Source organism: Drosophila takahashii, chromosome 3R, assembly GCF_030179915.1.
Source record: "Drosophila takahashii strain IR98-3 E-12201 chromosome 3R, DtakHiC1v2, whole genome shotgun sequence".
In the NCBI taxonomy this organism is placed as follows: domain Eukaryota; kingdom Metazoa; phylum Arthropoda; class Insecta; order Diptera; family Drosophilidae; genus Drosophila; species Drosophila takahashii.
The window spans coordinates 36091904-36112445 of record NC_091681.1 but is presented as its reverse complement, the minus strand read 5'-3'; the positions used below and the strand labels follow the sequence as shown (position 1 = coordinate 36112445).

General features: G+C 41.0%; 2 protein-coding genes across 2 annotated transcripts in view; both read right to left on the bottom strand.

Annotated features, from left to right (window-relative positions):
• Positions 1-20025, bottom strand: part of htt (huntingtin) — a 47144-nt gene extending 27119 nt beyond the window's left edge. The window contains exons 1-11 of the mRNA XM_017150707.3: positions 19865-20025; positions 19333-19590; positions 19061-19277; positions 18868-18997; positions 13262-13900; positions 11924-12490; positions 6751-7104; positions 5783-6693; positions 2987-3676; positions 1281-1883; positions 1019-1202 (exon numbers count right to left, since the gene is read on the bottom strand). Of these exons, the coding sequence (XP_017006196.2) occupies positions 1019-1202; positions 1281-1883; positions 2987-3676; positions 5783-6693; positions 6751-7104; positions 11924-12490; positions 13262-13900; positions 18868-18997; positions 19061-19277; positions 19333-19590; positions 19865-19938 (4627 nt within the window). The 5' untranslated portion in view covers positions 19939-20025. The remainder of the gene's footprint in view (positions 1-1018; positions 1203-1280; positions 1884-2986; positions 3677-5782; positions 6694-6750; positions 7105-11923; positions 12491-13261; positions 13901-18867; positions 18998-19060; positions 19278-19332; positions 19591-19864) is intronic.
• LOC108063531 (uncharacterized) lies at positions 15396-16046 on the bottom strand. The gene is made up of 3 exons (XM_017150655.2): positions 15981-16046; positions 15612-15929; positions 15396-15560 (listed from the first exon to the last, which is right to left on the bottom strand). The coding sequence occupies exons 1-3, from the start codon at positions 16044-16046 to the stop codon at positions 15396-15398; spliced, it is 549 nt and encodes a 182-aa protein (XP_017006144.2).
• Positions 20026-20542: the final 517 nt, after the last annotated feature.

The window sequence follows — 20542 nt, the reverse complement described above, 5'->3', positions numbered from 1 at the left end:
GAAAGGGATTTTCAATGGTTTGGCGGTTGTGAAAAATGCACTAATGAAATTGAGTTGAAGTTTGGTTTTCTGTTTGCTGTTTTTTTGCTGCGTGCTTATAAACATTTTGTAAATTGAATTGAAATGTTTATTAGTGCACTACTATCTGCATTGCTGTTGTCGATGTTGGCACAGTTGCTGGTATTTTTTAGATGCACTTTGTTAATGATGCTGTTCAAAAGTATTAAATTAAAAACGTGAAAGCCCCCTTTGTTTCCGCCTGTAAACTCTTTATATATAATGCCACATTTTGTCGCCGATTTCAGTTTGCACTAAAGCCTATTAGAATTCTTTGTCTGCATGTCACGCAAACCTGTGGCAAAATGATTACCACATTAATAGAATAATTTATACAATTAAATGCGTTACAGTGTATTTTATATTCGACCTAAATAGGTTTTCCTATTTTTTAATTGTCCCTTTCTTTTTTTTGGCTGGCTAAATAAACTTTTAGTGCAACGGAAATTTAAAACCATTTATGCTAATTTCCCCGTTTTTCTTGATTAAATTTAAAAATAATAACAGCTAAAAAAATAGACTGCGCCCAGTCACTTACACCGCAGCATGAAAATATTTATGCAAATCTATTTAATGACAAACAATTAATTAAAATGATTTATGCAAACGTTACCACAGCATTCATTACAGCATAATGCAATTAAATATGCAGTCTGAGACTAAAAATTACTGTTTTTGTAATTCCATTTAAATTAAATTAGCCAAACGAGCCACAAAGCGTCGACCGTCGACCAAGGACCAGTGGAATAAATCCAATAAATATCGGAAATATCGGGAGGGCATTCAGGCGCACAGCAGAGAAATCATCAGGCACACCAGCCAGCCATGAATTAATGCGGTATATGAATGTGAATGTTGGTTTAAATGGGTATGTAGTATGTAGGATGCAGTATGCCAGCAAGGAAATAACAGAGTAACCCCTTTTGCGATCAGGAGAGGAGCAAGGAGCGAACCCACTCACCTGCCATTAATTTGCCCATCACATCAATCAAATCGCTCTGGCAGCCGAGGTCCGCAGCTGTTGCATTGTTGTAGTAGGCATAGCTAATGCAAATTTCAACGAAATTGAATTCCAGCCAGGCCTGTTGATAGTCCACGAAATTGAAGTGCCTCAGCAGGAGGCGCAGCGCGTAAATTATGCCAAACTGTAGGGGGAAAAACGGGATGAAACGGGAGCATGAGAGATGGTCGATTCAGTTCGATTGGCAAACACAAACATTTACCTGCACATTTTTATCATTCAGCGTCATCAATTTATTTGTCAAGCGATACAAAACTTTGGCCAAAACTTTTTCCTCCTGCGCGATTTGACGTTGCGATGCTGCCGTTGATGCCAGGGCAAAAACATGCCCCTCGGCGATGCCGATGCCGTAACTTGCTTCGAAGTAGGCCGACGCCGCGGAGACTGCCGCTATGGATCCGGATGAGGCAGATGCCGAGGATGCCGATGCTGAGGAGGAGCTGGACGTGCTGCCCGATTCCGGATAGGCGGAGGCGGAGGAATAGGCCATACCCATTGCATCCAACTCAGCCAGAGGCGGCACAATCGTCGAACTGGCCCGGAATAAATTACGCAACGTCACGGACATGCTGCCAAATATGCGATAGTCGAAAAAATCCCACAGCAAATTGAAATTAGTTTGTTGAGTTTCCACGTTGACGTTGCCTTCGATTTCGCCTCCAGCTTCAGCATCCTCATCCCTCGCAACCGATGGATCCTGGCGCGCCGTTTGCATTATAAAGCGGCAAAGACAGCAGGCGGCGTGTTCCCGCACCCGCGCATCATCGTCGCCGAGCAGATGTAAAAGTTCAGCCAGAAACTGCGCCTGCAACGGGGAGCAAAGTGTTTTTGAGTCAGTTGACGGCACGTTGTAAATCAAAAAGTGAGCCAAGTTTTCATTATGCAGTTTGGCAGTTTCGAATGCCCCTGCAGATGCGGTTTGCCTAGTCGATTTGGCCGGGAAAGGTAGAACACTGAACAAAAAGGTAAAGCAATGACCCCAAAACTTTCTTAATAATTATAAAATTGTTTACATATTTTCAAACTAACGAATTAATAACCCAATATAATTTTAGGATTTATTTTAACGGGGTTATAAACGAAAAAAGACAGATAGTTGGTTTATTCAAAGTATTATTTCAAAATTTTATGAAATTCATAGGACAAAAGTCCATATCTTCTTTTGTTTATAACTTCGTTAAAAAAATCCAAAAATTATTTTGAGTTTTTGCTTTAAAAGATAGAGAGTTGCACTTGTCAGATGTTTGCACACCTAACAAAGTGTAAGGTAAATATTTTTTCTAAGTGAAAAAGGCATCAAAAATGCGGAATACCAAGTTTTGAACTTTGTGAAAACACAGTCAAGCATAATTGCAACTGCGATTGGAATACGAAATGCGAGGCAGCAGTTAAGCTCCTTTCATTCCTATACATTTTCTCGGGTATTCAGTTTGATCCGTCAATCGTCTTTGGGCTCAATTGTTTGCCGACTCTCGTCTCGAGTCGTTGTACGTACGTTTTCCCTCTCAGTGCCATTTAGTAAATTGCTTAGCTTTGTCAAAATAATAAATAAACAAATATATGTGTGCCACAAAAACCCCGAAGCGAAGCTCTGCGAGTTCCGCCTGTCAGTTCAGTCCGTCATGTTGTCAGTGGGTCCGTCACTCGGCATTCGCCATTCGGCAGGATGCGCTCCTCCAAGTCTCCTGCAGAATGCACAAAGAACCCGGCCACACACTTGAGTGCACAAATGTTCAATAAGAGTTGTCAGAGGAGCGAGGCACTCGAATTGCCTCGGATGCCTTTGGGAAGCTGGGGCGAAAACACACTCGTAAAATAATCTGCACAATAAACAAGCTGGCGAGCAGCGGACTGCGGACTGCCGACTGCCAGGGGGCCCGGCTGTAATAAGACGATTTAGCTGCTTACCTCATAAGTGCAGACAATGTCCTCGCCCTCCGCATCCGCCTCATCCCTTCCAGAATCGGAGCAGTCCTGCTCCTTGGCGCCGCCGCCACAACGAAAATTTGCGTAGTACGACCGCAGCAGCACGTAATTTAAATTCGAAATAACTTCGGCGTATTTATTCTGGACCAGCCAATATTTATTGTGATGGCAGAGCCGGAGTTTGCTCAAGAGCAATTTGGGTGAGATGGCAAACACACAGAAGGGTCCGAGATCGGGCTCATTACCCAGATACGCCTGCTTCTGCTCCTGCTGCATCCCAGTCGATTGCAATTGGAAATCATTCAAAAGAACAGCCAGTAGCTCATCATTATCAGTGGCCGAGGACTTGGCACATGTCCCGGCATCGTTAGGACGCCTTTGTTGCTGCTGCTGCTGCTGCTCCCTTCGACTGCTTAAGGCATTATCCTGGTCCTTTGCAAAAGTTTGTTGGCCAAATGTTTGCGCCTGGCCGGGACGCTTTTGTTGTCCACTTGAACGTCGTTGCAGGTCCTGCTGCTCCTTTTCCTGCTGCTCCTTCTGCTGCTGCTGCTGCTGATGAGCATGATAATGACATGGCGGCTCTGTCAAATATTTGGACACCACATGCGGAAATATCTTATCGAATGCATTCAACGCTTGTATAACCACTGTGTGGATCTCGTCCTCAAAGCCCTGCAAAAAGTATGGGAAGAACGAGAGTGAGCAAAAAGTTTATTCGGCTAAATTTCTTTATACAGGATCTCAAGAACAGGCATAAGACGTTGGCGAAGCGAATTTGTGTTTTATTGTTTGCACAAGCAAAAAGTTTTCCACAATCACACAGTGGCCAGCTCTCAGGCATCCCATCCCCATCCTTCGGATTGGATACCCTTCCCCCATCCATCCGGTCATCCATCTGAGAGTGTGTGCATTTTTAACGAATCTCTAACAAGCTTTTCCTAGCTGCAGACCCCGGCCAAAGGGCTATTGTTATCAAAGTTGCTTTGCCTTTGGCCCGGGTCTCTGGCCTGCTCCACACAGAAAGAAAATTCGATGTGAAATAGGGTCATTTCTATCTTATTGCATATCAATAAAAGCCGATTAATGTCAAATTGATGGTTCAAACAGATCAATTTGATATTTTATCAGTTCATAACATATTTAAATATACTGTTTCTAGTATTTTTTGAACTATTATTGTAAAATACGGTAAACATTATCTTCATTCATATCAAAATGATCTTAAAAACATTTTTTAATTAACCTGCACATATCAATTTGATCTTTTTTTTATTTTTTTTTTCTGTGCAGGGAAGATCTTCCCTTTCACCATATCCCCATGCCTGTAGCCACAATCCCTATCTCGTTTTGGCTCCAATTTTGGTATGCTGGCAAGTGCCATTGAGACGGATTTGCAGCCATTATGTAGCAGGCATCTAATGTGATTTTCAGCTAGCACGTCCTGCGTCCCATTCCTACTCCCATTCCTATTCCTATTCCCACTATATCCTTCCCGCTGCAACAACATTGCATAATCAAATTGCACTTTTGGGGAGGCCAGCAGCCAGCAGCAATTTAAATGTTCGCTGCTGGCCACTAAATTATTGAATTCAATAAGAAACCATCCCCGCATCGGAGCCCCAACTTACTGCCACGGCCAATCCCCAGACAGAAATCAATGTGCAACTTATGCGCACATTCTGCATACCGGAAGGGAAGGAGGATGGGTTGGGATGGACTGGTGGTTAGCTGGGTGAAAGTAAGATGGCAACCAACGGATGCACGCTGCTCCCTTTAGGGGCATTTGCACTTGCACATTGCGAAGGCGATAAGAATTTTCTTTCTTATTTTCAAATGAAAAACAACCAAGCAACCACACAAAATGCCGCCGGCTAAGCTCCTCCAACTGCAACTGGCTTGAGTTGAGTTGGTGGAAAGGAAAATATTCAAAAGGCAGCAGCCATTGATATGGACACGTGTCCGTGTCCCTGTGTGTAGTATGTTTGCCTGCATGTGTTAAAATATGTTAGCTTGATGGTTTAACATAGGAAAAAACGTACAGCGAAAAGGTGGGGGCACATATTTATAGATATAGAATGTTTGCGCAGAGGGGGAAAAAGAGGGTGAACTATGCTACTGACACAGAATACTCTGGGTTAGCTAAAACGAAGACGGAATGCCCTAAGAATCTTCATAGAAATATTAAAATTAGCATTTATTTTTTGGATGAAAAAAATTAATTATAAAATAAAAGTTTGTTGTTGTGCTTGTTAATACCTATCGAAATGTAGAAGAAATTGTTCAAATCGGACCATTCATTAAGAAGTTATGAGCGAAGCAAATATTGAAATTCAAGCAGTGCAAGCAGTTGTTTTACTGCATGCATTTCTCCATCTCTTTCGCACTTTTTTAGGCTTAGTACTGCGTTCTCTGCTGTTTTTTAGTGTCTTTATTAAGGCACCTTTAATAATGATAATATTCTTTAAAACTTTTACCAACTACCTATCAAAATCTCCATACCTCTTACAGGGTAAAGCAAATACTCTGTCGCACAACGTGGCGTATGCGTTATGCAAACACAGGGGAAGAAAATGGAGTAACACGGCGAAAGAGAGAGGTGGGCGTTCTATGACAAAGATCTAGTGCCAGATATACAAAGCGGGTTAGCATACATGTAATGTGGCTTACCATTAACCAAGCACCGCCAGATTGGAGCTACCCATTAAGGGAACTTTTTAGCGTAGTGCCTGTGGCTATGAAACGCTTTGTGTTCCAGCTTATCGACTACCGCTCACTCACCTTCAGCAAAATGGCCAGCATGTGTTGCAGGCCAAGATTACGTTGCAGTTCCAGAAGTAGACCAGCTCCACTGGATTGCAGAAAGAAGCCTACCACCTGCTGGACACCACCGCGCAAAATGGGATCGCAGTGATCGTGGAAGAGCAATACATCCGCTAGAGCCTGGCAGCCTTGACTTGGAGGCGACGTCCTTGTAGTAGAAGTTAATCCTGCCCTACTTCGCGTGGATTTAGTACGCTTGGGTGGTCGCGGCGGCAGGCTCAACGGAGGCACATCCTCCGCCGCCACAGTGGGTCGAAAAGAGCTGCCAATGATCTCGGACTTGGAGAGTTTCTCCTCGTTTGTTGATTTTTTGATTGACTGAGATGATGAGGTTCCACCGAGCAGAAGAACCGAGGCATCTGCACTGCGACTTAGCAGGTAATCTGGGCAGGTGCTGGGCCCAAAGTGGTCGTCCTTGATGTCCAGCAGAAGGAGGTTTTCCTCCAGATCCTCCGTTCGAATCAGGCTGCTGTCCAGCGAAGCCTTCTCTCCGCTTCCGCCCAATTGTGAGTTATCACTGCTCTGGGGACTAGACACCTGAGTGCTGTCGGTGGAGTTGTCCTGCTCCTGCTCCTCCAGCAGCTGCTGCAGTTCCCGATCGCTGATCTCCAGGCTGATTTGGAGCACCCTGGGAGCCAATCGCACACACTGGGCAATCACCGAGAGGGATAGACTCTTAATAGACACCCTGCTAACGCTATCGGGCTGTAATCCCGCCGCCTGTCCACTGAGCAAAAAGCGGGCGGCCACCAAACGAGCGGTGTAGTAGACCAACGACTGCTCCAGAATGCCACCAATTTTCACGGTGATCAGGGCACGACCAGCAACTGTCTGCCTGAGCGGCGAGTTCTCCACCAGAAAGGGATTAGCTGCGGAGATAAAGCTTCTAATTAGTGTCTCCTAGGTGCGACAGCCAAGCGACTTACCGTTGGGCGTGCTTCTTCGCAGCTGCGGTGTTTCGGCTTGAGGCTTAGGAGCAGCAGCTTCTGAAGCCTCTGGAGCCACCACATCCATCATGAGGGCCGTGGAGGCGGTGTGGGAGGCGGTCATCGAGCAGGATTCCTCCTCCAGCGATGTGGGCGTCTCCGCAATCGATGGCTGTCGCTCCGGTGGCTCCAATATGCTACTGCTGGCCAAGGAACTCAGCGAAAGCGTGAGCGAGGCCGTCGAGATGGCATCGGATTTGTCGGCGGCGGAGGAGGAGGCGCCGGGAGCCGACTTGGAGGGCGTGGACTTAGAGCCGCTTGATTGACGAAAGAGCTTACTGACCGACTCCGAAGCTGGAAGCAGAAGAGGAATAGCAGAAAGGCCCGAGTTAGTGCGCCCCGTCGAAGGTCTAGCAGATAACTTGGTTTGACACTAATGCCAGGCAATGGCGTTGGCTAATTTGCGGCCACTCCAGACGGCCAATTACCAGGCACATTCGTCTATCGTGGGCAAACTTTGTGAGCCATCAGCCATGAGCCATGAGGGCAAAGGAAATTGTAAGGAGAAGGTTTTTGGGGGGGTCGATGCACAGAAAAAAAATGTACATAAGATCAGAATGATATGTTGATAAGTTCATTTAATATCAAAATATTAGGAATAAGTTGAATAAGAAAAAAATGACAGAAGATCAGAATAATATGTGCAGGTTAATTTAATATAAAAATGATGTGATTAAGTTGATCTTAAAAAAAAAATTACCATTCATTCATATCATTTTGATATGAATAAAGATCATGTTTATCTTATTTTACATTATTCGCTCAAAAAATACAACATTTGGTATTGAAATAGTATTTTTAAAACTTTTTTGAAATAATATAATATCAAGTTGACATGAATTAAGATACAAATGACCCTATTTAATATCGAATTTTTTCTGTGCATGGTTCTGCGTTGTATGTGTGGATGAAACCGCTAAAACTATTTTCCTTAGCTACTTTTTATGTTGTTCTATTAGCTTGAAGCCGCGGGCAAAGTTGCCCGGCTCTCCATCTTGTATTGAAAATTAATTGAAAACTTCAATTTCATGGAAAGTACGAGCATAGTACTACGAGCCACTCGCTTTTCCCCCCACTGACCACTTAAGTGGGTTAAAAATGGCTGCATCTTTTAGATGCACTTGTTGTGGCTTTCGCCGTTGTTGTCTTTTGTTGTTTTTTGTGTTATTGTTCTAATGGATGTTCCGGCCGCATGCAAGTGCTGTAAAAATTAGAGCAACCACGATTCCACGACTGCGGCCAACGGAAGCAGCAGAGCACTTTATGGTCGAAGTGCTCGCATGTATTGTTCGGGGCAGATAAACTATGGTGGATGCCCGATCTGCAGTGCATCCTTAAACTAGAAGTGGTAATGCCACAAATTGGTTACTGATATACCAACAAGTTTAACACAAATTATCCTTGCCTATAATTTAAAAAAAGAAAAATTACAGGTTTTTAAGATTTTAATTCAAAATCCAAAATGATTTGACTTTAAGCAGCACTTCTAGTAATAACCCCCAGTTAAATTCTGATTTTTCAAAAAAAAACATTTAAATTTACATTGGCATTCCTTCAAATTAGAGAGAACTCCTCAAAAACCAAGGATGTTAAATTCAGTTCATAGTAATAAAAAAACATTTTAGTTTAAGCAGCACATCTAGTAAATAACAAGTGGATAACCCCCAGTTAAACTCAGATTTACCAAAAAATACATTCAAATTTACATCGGCATTCCCTCAAATTAGCAAAAGCTCGCTCGGTGCTCATAAAAATCCTCCGAAATCAGGGACTTTTATGAAACTTTCATGCTCATACACTCGCCAGTAATTATGTTTGGGGTTATTCGGGGGAAAGAGGAGGTTTGTACGCCATTTTATGCTTTAATAGTTTCGCCTCCATAAAAGTGAAAACGGCAGCAGCCCGGCAACTTCGGTCGAGTGTTTTCTTTTTTATTATAAAATCACGTTGAAAATGCAAACAAAAAATGCAGCACACAAAAATGGCAAATAAAACTTTGAAGCGTATAAGCAGAGAAGGGAACAAAACCCCAAACTAGGCGACAATGAAAACCGCGTAGGAAAAGCGCGATCTGGCCGGGAAAAAGGGAGAGAAGGGAGAAGGACTTCTCCTGGCTGCTACTTTATGCCCCATCCACACAGACGGACTAACCAGCACACATGCAAATGTTTTTTACAGCTCAAGTTGCATATGTGGATGCAGCGAAAGGGTCGAAAAAAAGGAAAACATAGCAAAGACAAGACCAACAGTGGTAAAAAATTGTTTATGAAAACAGGGCAAGATGGCTGGCCTAAGAAAATGAAAACCTGGATTCACTATCTACTTCTTAGCTCTTTTGGCATTAATTAAATAATTGTGCTATTACAAAATTTATAAGTGAACTTAAAGAAGTCCACCTATGTATATTTAAACAAATTATTATATTTAGTAGGTTTAATATTATTTAAAATTTTTCTAAAATAAGTACGAACTCACTGACAATTTGTCGCAATTTTTCAAACATATAAGATTAGTAGCGAAAACAGGAATTTTTTTGTGTCATTTTTCGTCGTAAATATTGTAAGTGTTTGGGGTTGTCGTACAAAAAAGGTGGTATAAAACAAGTATTTATTTTACCTAAAAGGGAGGCAAGTTTAAAAGAATTTATAATTTCTAGAAAAATACCAGATCACTCGGGTTTGTCCCTGAAGTCCTTGATAGAGTATACTAATCGTCGGGGCTGTAATGCAGATAAGGACGGGCTGCTGTGGCAACATATTTGCTACATATCTGAGCCCTAGATATATGTACCTACATACTTATAAAAAATAAAAACAAACAAGCGGCAATAACTACCGCGGACGGACAAGGAAAGCAGCGCAAAAAGGCTGATAGCGCATAAGTGCACAATAGCAAAAACAACTAATACGGCCCAGAAAGGATAACAACAACAACAACAGTAACAGGGGCAGCAGGCGATGGAAACAGCAGGACGAAAATAAAAACAGCTAAACGCGGAGCAGGCAAAGTGCAGCAACTGATGGCTGGCTCCTCCCGTTTTGGCTGACTGTTCCCTGGTCCTGGCAATGCTAAATAAACCCGTACACCCTGCACACACCCTACATGCACAGAAAAAAAAACATTTCGACATTAAATAGGGTCATTTCTACGTTATTTCATATCAATAAAAAAAATTAATGTCAAATTTATGATTCAAACATATCTTCTTGATATTTTATCATTTCATACCACGTATAAAATACTGTTTTAAAATACCAAATTTAGTATTTGCTGAACAAATAATGTAAAATAAGATAATCATATTTTATTCAAATCAAAATGATATTAAAAAATATTAAATTATCCTACACATATCAATCTGATCTCTGGTCAATTTTTTTCCTGTGTACACCCTACACAAATCCTACACCCCCGCTGAAAAACCCACACACTCACGTATACTGTGACACAACATGTAAGCTTGCATACATGCAATTTGAGTAACCGCATTTTATCACGTAACCCATTTGTCTTAACCACTTTGTTGCCAACTTGCAGTGTGATGCTTTGGCCAAGTGGCAGTGGCGGCACAAGAAAACCAGCAATGAGGTTGGCGGGTTTGGGCCCATACCATCCCATACCATAGCATCCCATCGCACAAATGCATCGCCATGTTTCAAGCTTAATCCGCATCCCTCGCAAGGACTTACACACACAAGAAATGCCGGATTTAAGCCCAACATTTACGTCAAGTAGATGTGGGTTTTTATACGCACCCCTCATTCCCTTCTAGGACTCCCATCCTTTCCAGGACTCGACTCCGCCCTCAACTCATTCGCTTAATTAGTACTTCCGGCTCAGTGCAGTACATTTCCTTTGTTTATTACTAGCCCCCCGCCCCGCGCACTAACTAACGACAGGACATGGGTCTGGCATCATGTCTGTCTGTCTGCCACTCGTCCCTCTTCGAATCCTCCGTTTATAGGTCAGGGGAAAAGTGTGGCATACTTATACGTTAACGTATATGCACTTGACTTGCGCTCGTTACTCCCAGTCGATTGCAGCAACTCCAGGCAGTCGAGCGATTTAAATATTAAAATAAATTATATCAAGGACGAGGCAATCAATATGCAGTGAAGAGTCAGCAAACAGCATTCAAATCAAAGTGGGGTTTGTTTGCCCATGTCAACTGACAAGACAAAGGACAACGGGAAGTTGCAACAAAAGATGCACAGAGGAAAATAAATAGGTACTTGGTATATCTAGAAATGTACTAAATATACTAGCTACCACTACTACTTTAATGTTAGATGTTCATTAAAAATATGATAGACAAATCAGATTATATTGACAAATTTTTAATAAAATAATACGAAACAAAAATGAGCTCTGTATAACAGGAAATAAGAAATTCTGTGTTTTTTTAAACTATTATTTTCCTACAATCAATCATAGATCTCTTTAGATCAACACTAAACTTTGTTACCTATTATATCTAGAAATATACTAAATATACTGTTCCAATTAAATATATTTTATATATATATATATTTAATGTGAGACCTTCCAGATAGATATGAAAGATGGGTTGATCTAAAAAAATCAGATGAACATAAATAAGAGTTTTCAAAAATAGATGTATAAGAAATTCAGTGTTCTATGCCTATTATTTTCCTAAAATTATTTCTATATCTCTTAAGATCAACACTGAACTCTGCTACCACTAATGATGCTCACTTAAATGCCTTCTTGGTGGGCGAAACTTGTGTACGAATTGCCTAATTTTACTCGACAACCGTGAAGCTGCAGCAGTGGCAACAATTACGCTTCATTAAATCGCAAGTGCAATTGGCAATCGAGGATGGCCTGCCTGCGAGTCACGTCTGCATTGCTGCCGCAATTATGCAAATAATGCCATCGAATATTGAAAGTAAATGCTGAATTGTTTGGCGCGAAAAACACAAAAATCAAAAAGGGAAGGGGGAAATAGAATTTCGGTGGCGACTGCGGTAGACCGTGAAATGCAATAACATCGAATGGAAATAGTTTTGAACTTGCTTCGCTGACTTTGAACTTTGCTAATGAAATATTTCTATCGAATATATATATATATTCATAGTTATGGCTGACTCACCTGCATTGGAATGCGAAAGGAGATTGTTGAAGAATGTGCCAATTGCTGTTGCGTCGCCGGATTCCACCGAATCATCCGCCGGAGGAGGATGTTGTTGCTGCTGCTGCTGATGCAGCTCTTTGCTGCCGGCAATTGTGATTTCGGCTTCGAAATCGATGCTGTTGAAAGATTCATTGTCGATGTCACTCAAATGCTGGGATTTGTCATCGCTGCCGGCGAGCAGATTCTGCAGAGATGACTGATGCTGCGGTTTAGGCAGCCCCCCGACAACGGCATCAACATCAATCAGTTTATCGTCCTGCGATGCTGTTGTTGCAGTTGTTGCGGGCAATTGCAATGCCGCTGACAGCGCCTGTTGTTGTTCATTTAGTTGCGACAGGGTTGTAAAGTCATCACACTCGGCACTCAGCAGCTCCATGTCGTCGTCGTCATCATCATCATCCGCCTGCTGCTGCTGCTGGTGTCCTTGCCCCTGCCCCTGCCCCTGTCCCTTGTCCTCATCCGAGGCAACGCATTCGCTGATGCTGCGTGCGGCATTCCTAATGTGGCAGCGCTGCTTCTCGCCGCCTGCAAAATACAAAAAGGGTGTGGGTTAGCCTTACAATTTGTGTAAATATTTGTGCAGGATTCCGCTGGCGGCAAATGCAAATGCAAATTTGGCCTGACCTCGTTGCTGGCGCACAGAAACAAAAAAATCGATATGAAATAGGGTCAATTCTACCTTATTTTATGGGAATTTCGTATCAAACATGACAACATGATATTTTATCTTATCATATAAAATACCAAATATAGTATTTTTTCAACAAATAATGTGAAATAAGATAAACATAATCTTTATTCATATCAAAATGATATTAATAAAGATTATGTTTATCTTATTTTACATTATTGAATGTTTTATGATATCAAAATGATAAGAATAAAGATTATGTTTATCTCATGTTACATTATTTGTTCAAAAAATACTAAATTGATCTTAAAAAAATATCAAATTAATCCAGCACATATCAATATGATCTTTAGTCCATTTTTTTCAGTGCATTGCATGTGCCGCCGCCTAAAAGCATGCACTAATAATTTTCATATGTGCATTGTGTGTGGGTATGTGGGTTTGGGTCTCTCCGTCAGCCTGTGCAATTGCTCAATTTTCTTGATTTCGGCATGGTCTGTCCGTTTGTCCGCTTGCTCCGCCCCCGAAGGTCCCACAAGTTGCTCTGAACGTCTGTCAGCATGTCACATTTCCACATGACTGAGCGCACACACTCCCAAACACCGAACACCGAACACCGAACCCAAACCCACATCTCGACTTGCATTCTGCCTTATTTGCCATACCTTCATCAGCGACGGAACTTGGAGCCTCGGTCCTGGCATCTTCCCCGGCATTAATTCCCAGCGAGCTGTTGTCAACCTCGACTTGCTGTTGACACTTCGCCTGCTGCAGTTTTGCATTTGAATTCTTTTTCATTTGCTCGGCAGTGGCCCCAGCCAACAGCTCATCCTCATCCTCCAGTTGCTGCTGCTGTTGACTTGTCGCCACTTCGTAATTTTTCAATTGGAATATTTGATTCTTTAATGATTTCCTTCGCCGCAAATACTCATTGTGCTGCAGTTGTTGATTGCACAACAGTTGGCGCAAACTTTGGCCCAGACTCTGGCCGCATTGGCCATCCAATAAAGATGGGGCATCCAGCGACTGGAGTATCCCGTTGATGACCTCCAGGGTGGCATTTATGATGGCGTGATTCGCGGTGTGCTGCGTGCTCAGCAGGTGCAAACAATAATCATAAATCTCAATAATTTGCCGGCAGTCGGAGGTCGTTGTCTGCTGCTGTTGCTGCTTCCTGCCGGCCAAGGACTCCGAATCCTCGTGGCTATCGGCCGAGTGGCCCCGTATGAGTTGCGGCAACAGGAGACGCAACAGACCCAAGGCTCCTAGCACGCTGCTCGTTTGCTGATCCGTCAGCAGGAGTTCTGCAAGGAGAAATAATAAGGATAAGTTGGTTAATGGAGGAGAAACTTATGGCGGTTCGGTGTTTGATACAAATTAAAAACGCTCTTCAGAACTTTTCTTTCGCAGCGTGCGCTGGCAATTCCAATTTGCTCAATAAGCAAGCCATATACCGATTCCAAAACCACACAGAAAAAAATTCGATAGGTAATAGTGTGATTTCTACCATATTTAATATCAAGCCGATATGATAATTGTCAAATTGATGATTGAAACACATCAACTTGATATTTTATTAAAGTTATAAAAATACTGTTTTAAAATAATAAAATGTAATTTTTTAAATAATTATCATGAAAAAAAATCGATATTAAATAAGGTCATTTCTACCTTATTTCATATCTAGCTGATATTATTAACGTCAAATTGATTATTCAAACATATCAAGTTGATATTTTATCATTTCCTAAAAGTTATAAAAATACTGTTTTAGAATACCAAATGTAGTATTTTTTAACCATTATTGTTAATCTCGTTATTCATATCAAAATGATCTTGATCTTTAAATAATGTTAAAGTAGCATATCAATCTAATCTTTTCTCAATTTTCTTTCTGTGCAGATATACAGATACCTTTACCCACTTCCTTCGGTTCGCTTTGGCCGGCCAATTGCAGTTCATACTTCTTTCGTGTTCTTGCCAACTTTTCCCTCATATGTTTTGCAACAAATTGCCTCCAATTAAATTTATCTCGTTGAAAACTTTCCATCTGATATTTATAGACTCCTCGGCAAACACATGCAGCCACCCACTGGGAGGGAATGGGAGTAAGAAGCTCGACCTCCCGCAGTTCTTGCTTGCTGCTCTTGTTGTCTCCGCTTATTTGTCGTTTCATTACGTATACGCCACCAATCACAAAACGCCATGTTGGAAGTTTGTTACTCAATTAGTTTTCATTTTCTTCCTTTGGGGCGCAAAATTGAAAACACTTCTCGCCGGAGAAACTTTTTACATGGCCCTCATGGCAGCCAAGTGACTTTGCCGAGCACAACTTGCGGCCTGTTTCCATGTGTATCAATTAATTGCGGCAGAAGCCGCAAGAACTTTCTGCAAAATGGGCGACCCCGAAATGGTAAAGTAGTAGAAGGCGGGGAGTTGCGAAGAGGCGTCATTCTGGGCACGTTTAAAGACTGCAATTAATAGCCACACGGAAAGGTGTTCAATTTGAGGTCTACTTATTGGGCATCTCAGAATCCAAGTTAATCGGTGTCTCAAAAAATCTAAAACTATTGGAATATCGAAGAGGTAGTAGGGTAGTTTCTGGTTTTTTAGTAATAAACCTCATTAGGTATCAAATTAAAATTGTATGAAGTACTACTTATTAGGGATCTCACAATCGAAGTTAATCGGAGTCTCAAAAAAGCCAATTGTATGATAAAATCGATAAGTAATAGAATTTCGAATGGAATATCAAATGTATCTTTACTGTTTTTTTGTGTGTATAATTATTACTGAATATTATTTCTGTTTAAGAAAATCTTCTACAAATGTATAACTAACGTTTGTATCAAATTGCAGTTTCTTATCGAAATACCACCTCAAAGACAGCAAGTAATCACCAGTGGGGATGGGAAGACGTACTAGTTCGGGCCTTAGGTAGAAGTCCTTAACAATCGTTTGACCCTGAATTAAAAATATGTTATAAATTTTAACAAAAAAATTGGCGAAAACTACCACGTAAGGACATGTGTGGTTTAAATTTGAAAAGTCCTTAAATAGCCCGTAGACAATAGTTGCAACAGGATCGTTGGGATGCCTCAGATAACGACACACTTCTATCTTTTTGTTGACCAGCCAAGGTCTGTAGCCATTAGCCTTCTTAAAAATTAAAGTGTGCACTCGTATATCGTAAGCTGGGTTTAAAATTGTTCCACTGAAATTGAGTAGAACCTTGTCTCGACCCACAGCTTTCAAGCGACAGTTGTGGAAGACATACCAGGATGTGTTGTAGCTGTCACAAGCGACGTTCGTAAACTTAAAGACGACCGCCTCCTTCAAATGTTGGAAAATATTATCTCTGATTGTTCTAAGGGGAGGACTTACGTTTAATCGTACGTTATAGGTGAACAGCACTTCGAAGAGAGCCAAAATGACCAGTTTACGACGCATCGCGCTTATTTTTGATCTCGACAGTGCTTTAAATAAAAAAAACATTACTGCATTTACCCTTTAAAATTACTTCCTTAGCTGGCACTTATTTTATAATTACACAGTGCAACACGACAAATTTTGGAGCATTTTTTTTGAAAATTGATCAATTAATTGATAAATAAATTAATGATGGCGATCTTAAGATGTAGGACTTTAAATTACATGTCAAATTTGCGGTTACGCTTAAAACCTTAAAAATGTAGCACAGTGTTAATAGGGCCAGCTCAAAGCGTAATCAAAATGAAAATCGTTTATGGGTTCGTGGCAACTATTACTAACTGAACGCAGCTTTAGATTTTAGCTGTATTAAAACAGTAATTTTCGTCTAAAACCTATTGAAATTGCACGGATGATTTAGCGATTTGTTTCTGCGACTATAAAATTCTCTCTTGTTTTTCAAATGTTATTATAAAACTCATCAAATCAAAAAATAATTGGTAAAATTAAATTTAAAACAAAAATAATATACTTATTAATAATAAGTAAAACCTAAAAACCATGCCATCAAAATAGTTAAAGTGTAATTTGTCAGCTGTCGAGAAGTATTCAAATCCCAAATGAGGTCAAAAGTAAAATGATTACTTTGACACTCACCAACCAGATGAAAATGGAGTAGACTTTCAAAGAGATCAGCAGCGATTTCAGAGAATGAATTGGTCATTTGGCCATTTTGTGCTGCCCACAGTTGACATGCAAAAATAATTTGCACTTTTTGTTTAGCTGGGCAACATAAATTTTGCGAAAGCTCCCTTCTGCAGCTGTTGGCTTTGCTTTGCTTTACTGGCCTCCTCGTTCGGCTGGCATTTGTTTACAACGTTGATTATCCGCTTTAAAGCTGCACAGGAATGAATATCTGATTCAATTTCGCATGAATTATTGCATGGAAGTGTCCAAGTGCATAAATTTCATTTCGTCTACGGGCGGAGAGACAAACAAACGGATTTTGGCGAGGGCGGGGCAGCCTTTGGGGTCTAGGATCCCAGTTCGGAGCTATGAGTTCCGAGTTCTGAGTTCTGAGTTCTGAGGACTAAGGAGCGTGGGCCGCACTTTGTGTCTGTTTGTTGGGGCATGCCAGGAGGATGCCAGGATGCCTCTGTGATGGGTGCCCATAAAAAGAGGCGCCAGACTGTATAAGGATGCGCTGAAGAGTTGCCTGGCATTGTGCCTTTGCCGAGAAGTGGCATAAAGTTGACACAGGACTAGAAGAAGGAGCAGTCGGCCCAGGAATAGAACCAGGAACAGGAGCAGGAGGAGCAGCTGAAGGAGTTGATTTGAAGGTAAACATTTGGACAAGAAAAGAGCAAAAGGTAAAGTCAAGTCGAAGCTTAATTTATATGAACTTAGGTGAGGTCAGAACTCAGACGGCCAAATATGTATAATCCGAGTAAATGAATTAGTTTTTCAACACAGAAAAAAAATTGAGAAAATATCAGATTGATATTAATTTTAATGAATTTAATATCATTTTGATATGAATAAAGCTTATTTTTATATTATTTTACAATATTTTTATAACTTTAGTGAAACGATAAAATATCAAATTGATATGTTTGAATCATCAATTTGACATTAATCATTTCGGCTTTTTATTAATATGAAATTAAGGTGGAATTTACCCTATTTCATTTCGAGTTTTTTTTCTGTGCAACCCGAACTGCTTCTCACTTTAATTGTTTGCAAAAGCCAAACACTGGGCTCTTCTAAAAAGATTTATTTAAAGAATTCGACTAAATGCATTTTCAGTACAGCAGATCATAAAAAAGCAATGGCAACTGTAACTAAGGTGCATTTACCTCTTCGTCGACGTTTGCCAATAATATTTTCATGAAAATTCAATAAAAAATGATTTGTGTTTGCAATTTTTAAGCATTTTCGACTCATGGCTCACGTTGCCATGACTTTTGTTTTTGTGCGGACTGCAGTTATTGCTGCATGCTAAAATAAAAACTGCCCGCTATCGTCGTTGTCTAAAATCAAAACAAATCTTAAAAAACCCTACATATATATTCGATGGTTCGTCCATCGATTGCGCGTTGGTTACCAACGGCCATGTAAAAATATAATTTATATCAACTGTCTAGTTACTTTTATTGTGCCCCTGCCCCGCCCCCTTTTTGTGCGCCCACAGACCACAGACAAACAAACCCATGGCCGTGATTGCATTCACAATGCGAGTTTGAATAAAATCCCAAAGCCCTCCTTTCCCCGCTCACCAAGTTCGCAGTTCGATGGCTTTATATTTTGGTAAGGTATTTTTCATGGATTTGCGGCTTTTTAGAATATTAAAAATATTTTTTAGCCCAACCATTTTCCATATATATGCATGCAGGACTATGTGAGGCTTAGTATTTGGCCGTTACACGCTTTTTAAACACCACTTTCATTATTGATGAGAATATAAAGAGCGTTTCGCTGGACGTGAAAATGCGTTAAATAACTAACAGGCAGTAACACGGAATTGAGGATTTGTTTAGCCAAATCTAGACGAACAATAAAGGTTTTATGAGGGCAGTTGCAATTTCGAATTAGAGGGATTTACAAAGTCGTGATAGAAATACAAAATGAGTATTATTTCTCTAGATTTAATTGTGACTTTTGGTTGATAAATAAAAGGGTTATTTTGTAGCTCAATAATACAATAGTTCTTCCTTCCTTTTCCTGCTTTTCTTTTCATTCTTTGGCAATTAAAAAGCCCATCTGATTACTAAGTATTCCGCTCTTCTAGCAGCCTCTTTTCCATTCCCATCAGGCGCTTCATTTCCTTTATCCTCCGGCTTACCCATCACTTTGTTGACTCCATGTCTGGCCATAAGACTCCTATTGCGTGCATGCTCAATCAGACTGATGCAATTTTGTGCCGAGCAGCGTCGCTTTACAGCGCAATCGGAGCTAATGTTGTCCAGAAAAGTCTGCAAGGGGTAACAGTATATATTTAGTAAATAAGTAGATAAAATAAAGTACAAAAGCCGCACCTCGAAGAGCTTGCAGGATTCGCTATCGCTGAGGCCCTGTTGCAGATAGCGGCCAAAGTGCTTGACGAAATCGCAGAGGGTTTCCTGCAGCAAAGTCTCCTTGCGCTGCGAAATGGTGGTCATGCATTGCAGCAACCGCACGGCATACCACTTGATGTGCTTCTCCTTGATTTGAGGGGCATAGTAGGAGAAAAGGTTCAGACAGATTCTCAGGGATCTAGAAAGATTATCTATTTAGTATTTATATTTTTGGGATATCTATTTCTCCTCACCTCTGATTACCATTCCTTTTAATCTCGCCATAGAGATCCATGAGTATTCTACTGACTCGGGTTTTTTCCAGTGCCCTCAAGATCTTATTGAGGTTCTCCTCGGCACTCATCCGCACCACAGAGTCCACATCCTCGCAGAAGAGCAGCAGGACGTTCGTGGCGGTGCCGCAGTGAGCCGCATAATTGATGTGTCCCGCCAGCGAGGGCGACATTATGCACTCGGCAATCTGCTGGAAGCAGGTGATCTTCTGCTTTTGACTGTGGGAATTTCAGGTGAATAAATAATTAGTACAGGTATTTGGCATGACGTCATAGCGAATGCGCTTTTGGTTTAAGGTTAAACGAATGTTTGTCTAGCTAAATCAGTTAGTTGGTTTCACGGTGGAGCATTTATCTGTATAGAAAATCCCCCTGACACCCGAATTTAATCAATATTATTATTCCGTAATGAGCAACAAACTGTTGCCGGTTCCCCTCCCCATAAAAACATTCGATGCAACCGAAAATAAACAAATTTTTGGGTATTACCCACCTGCATTCCGTATTGCGCAGCTGCTCCACGAAGCCCACGAACTTGTCGTACACGCTGGACCGGGATTTGTCCATTTTGGCGTCCGATGTTACGGCCAAAAACGCTATTTAAAAACAAAAACACAGAAAAACATTGCTTTGTTATGATTCCAATCAGCTGCAATTAGAGATGGGATTTCTCTTAGAGATGGGCAAGACAGAGGTTTTTAGAACACATTTTCAGTTTTTGAAGAACGGTCACACCCGATTCGATAGTTTCACTCAATTTCGTGAGTCACGGCATTAGCGATGGAATGTCTATAGAAGTGGGCCAACCAGAGGATTCGATAGTGATTCGATAGGATTCGTGAAGATGTCACTTGGCGCCAATTTACAAATAAAGCTTTTTCATTTGGGTTTTATATCAGATCTGGAAATAATGATTATTTTATGAGCTTTATTTTTCTCTTGAAATATAACGCTTAACTTCTGAATGAATAATAAACCTTATTCCTTGAGTTTTTTTTTTTTTGATCAAAAGTAGACCAATTTTTTTTAACCTAAGACGGTTTTCTTTGAAAGTGGTTAGGAAATATACTATTAGCGTCTTCCCAAAGTGAAAAAATGGTGGAAAGGATGAGAAATTTCAAAACTACGCGCTCTTTGCGCCTTCTATCGATGTATCGATAACTATAGAGGA

Bases quoted from the DNA above. Each gene is read 5' to 3' on its own strand.
- LOC108063531 (XM_017150655.2), bottom strand. From the start codon at position 16,046: ATGCGTCGTAAACTGGTCATTTTGGCTCTCTTCGAAGTGCTGTTCACC. The intron at 15,930-15,980 runs GTAAGTCCTCCC...CAACATTTGAAG, and splicing joins CCTATAACGTACGATTAAAC to GAGGCGGTCGTCTTTAAGTT. The intron at 15,561-15,611 runs GTAGTTTTCGCC...TTTTTAATTCAG, and splicing joins ACCACACATGTCCTTACGTG to GGTCAAACGATTGTTAAGGA.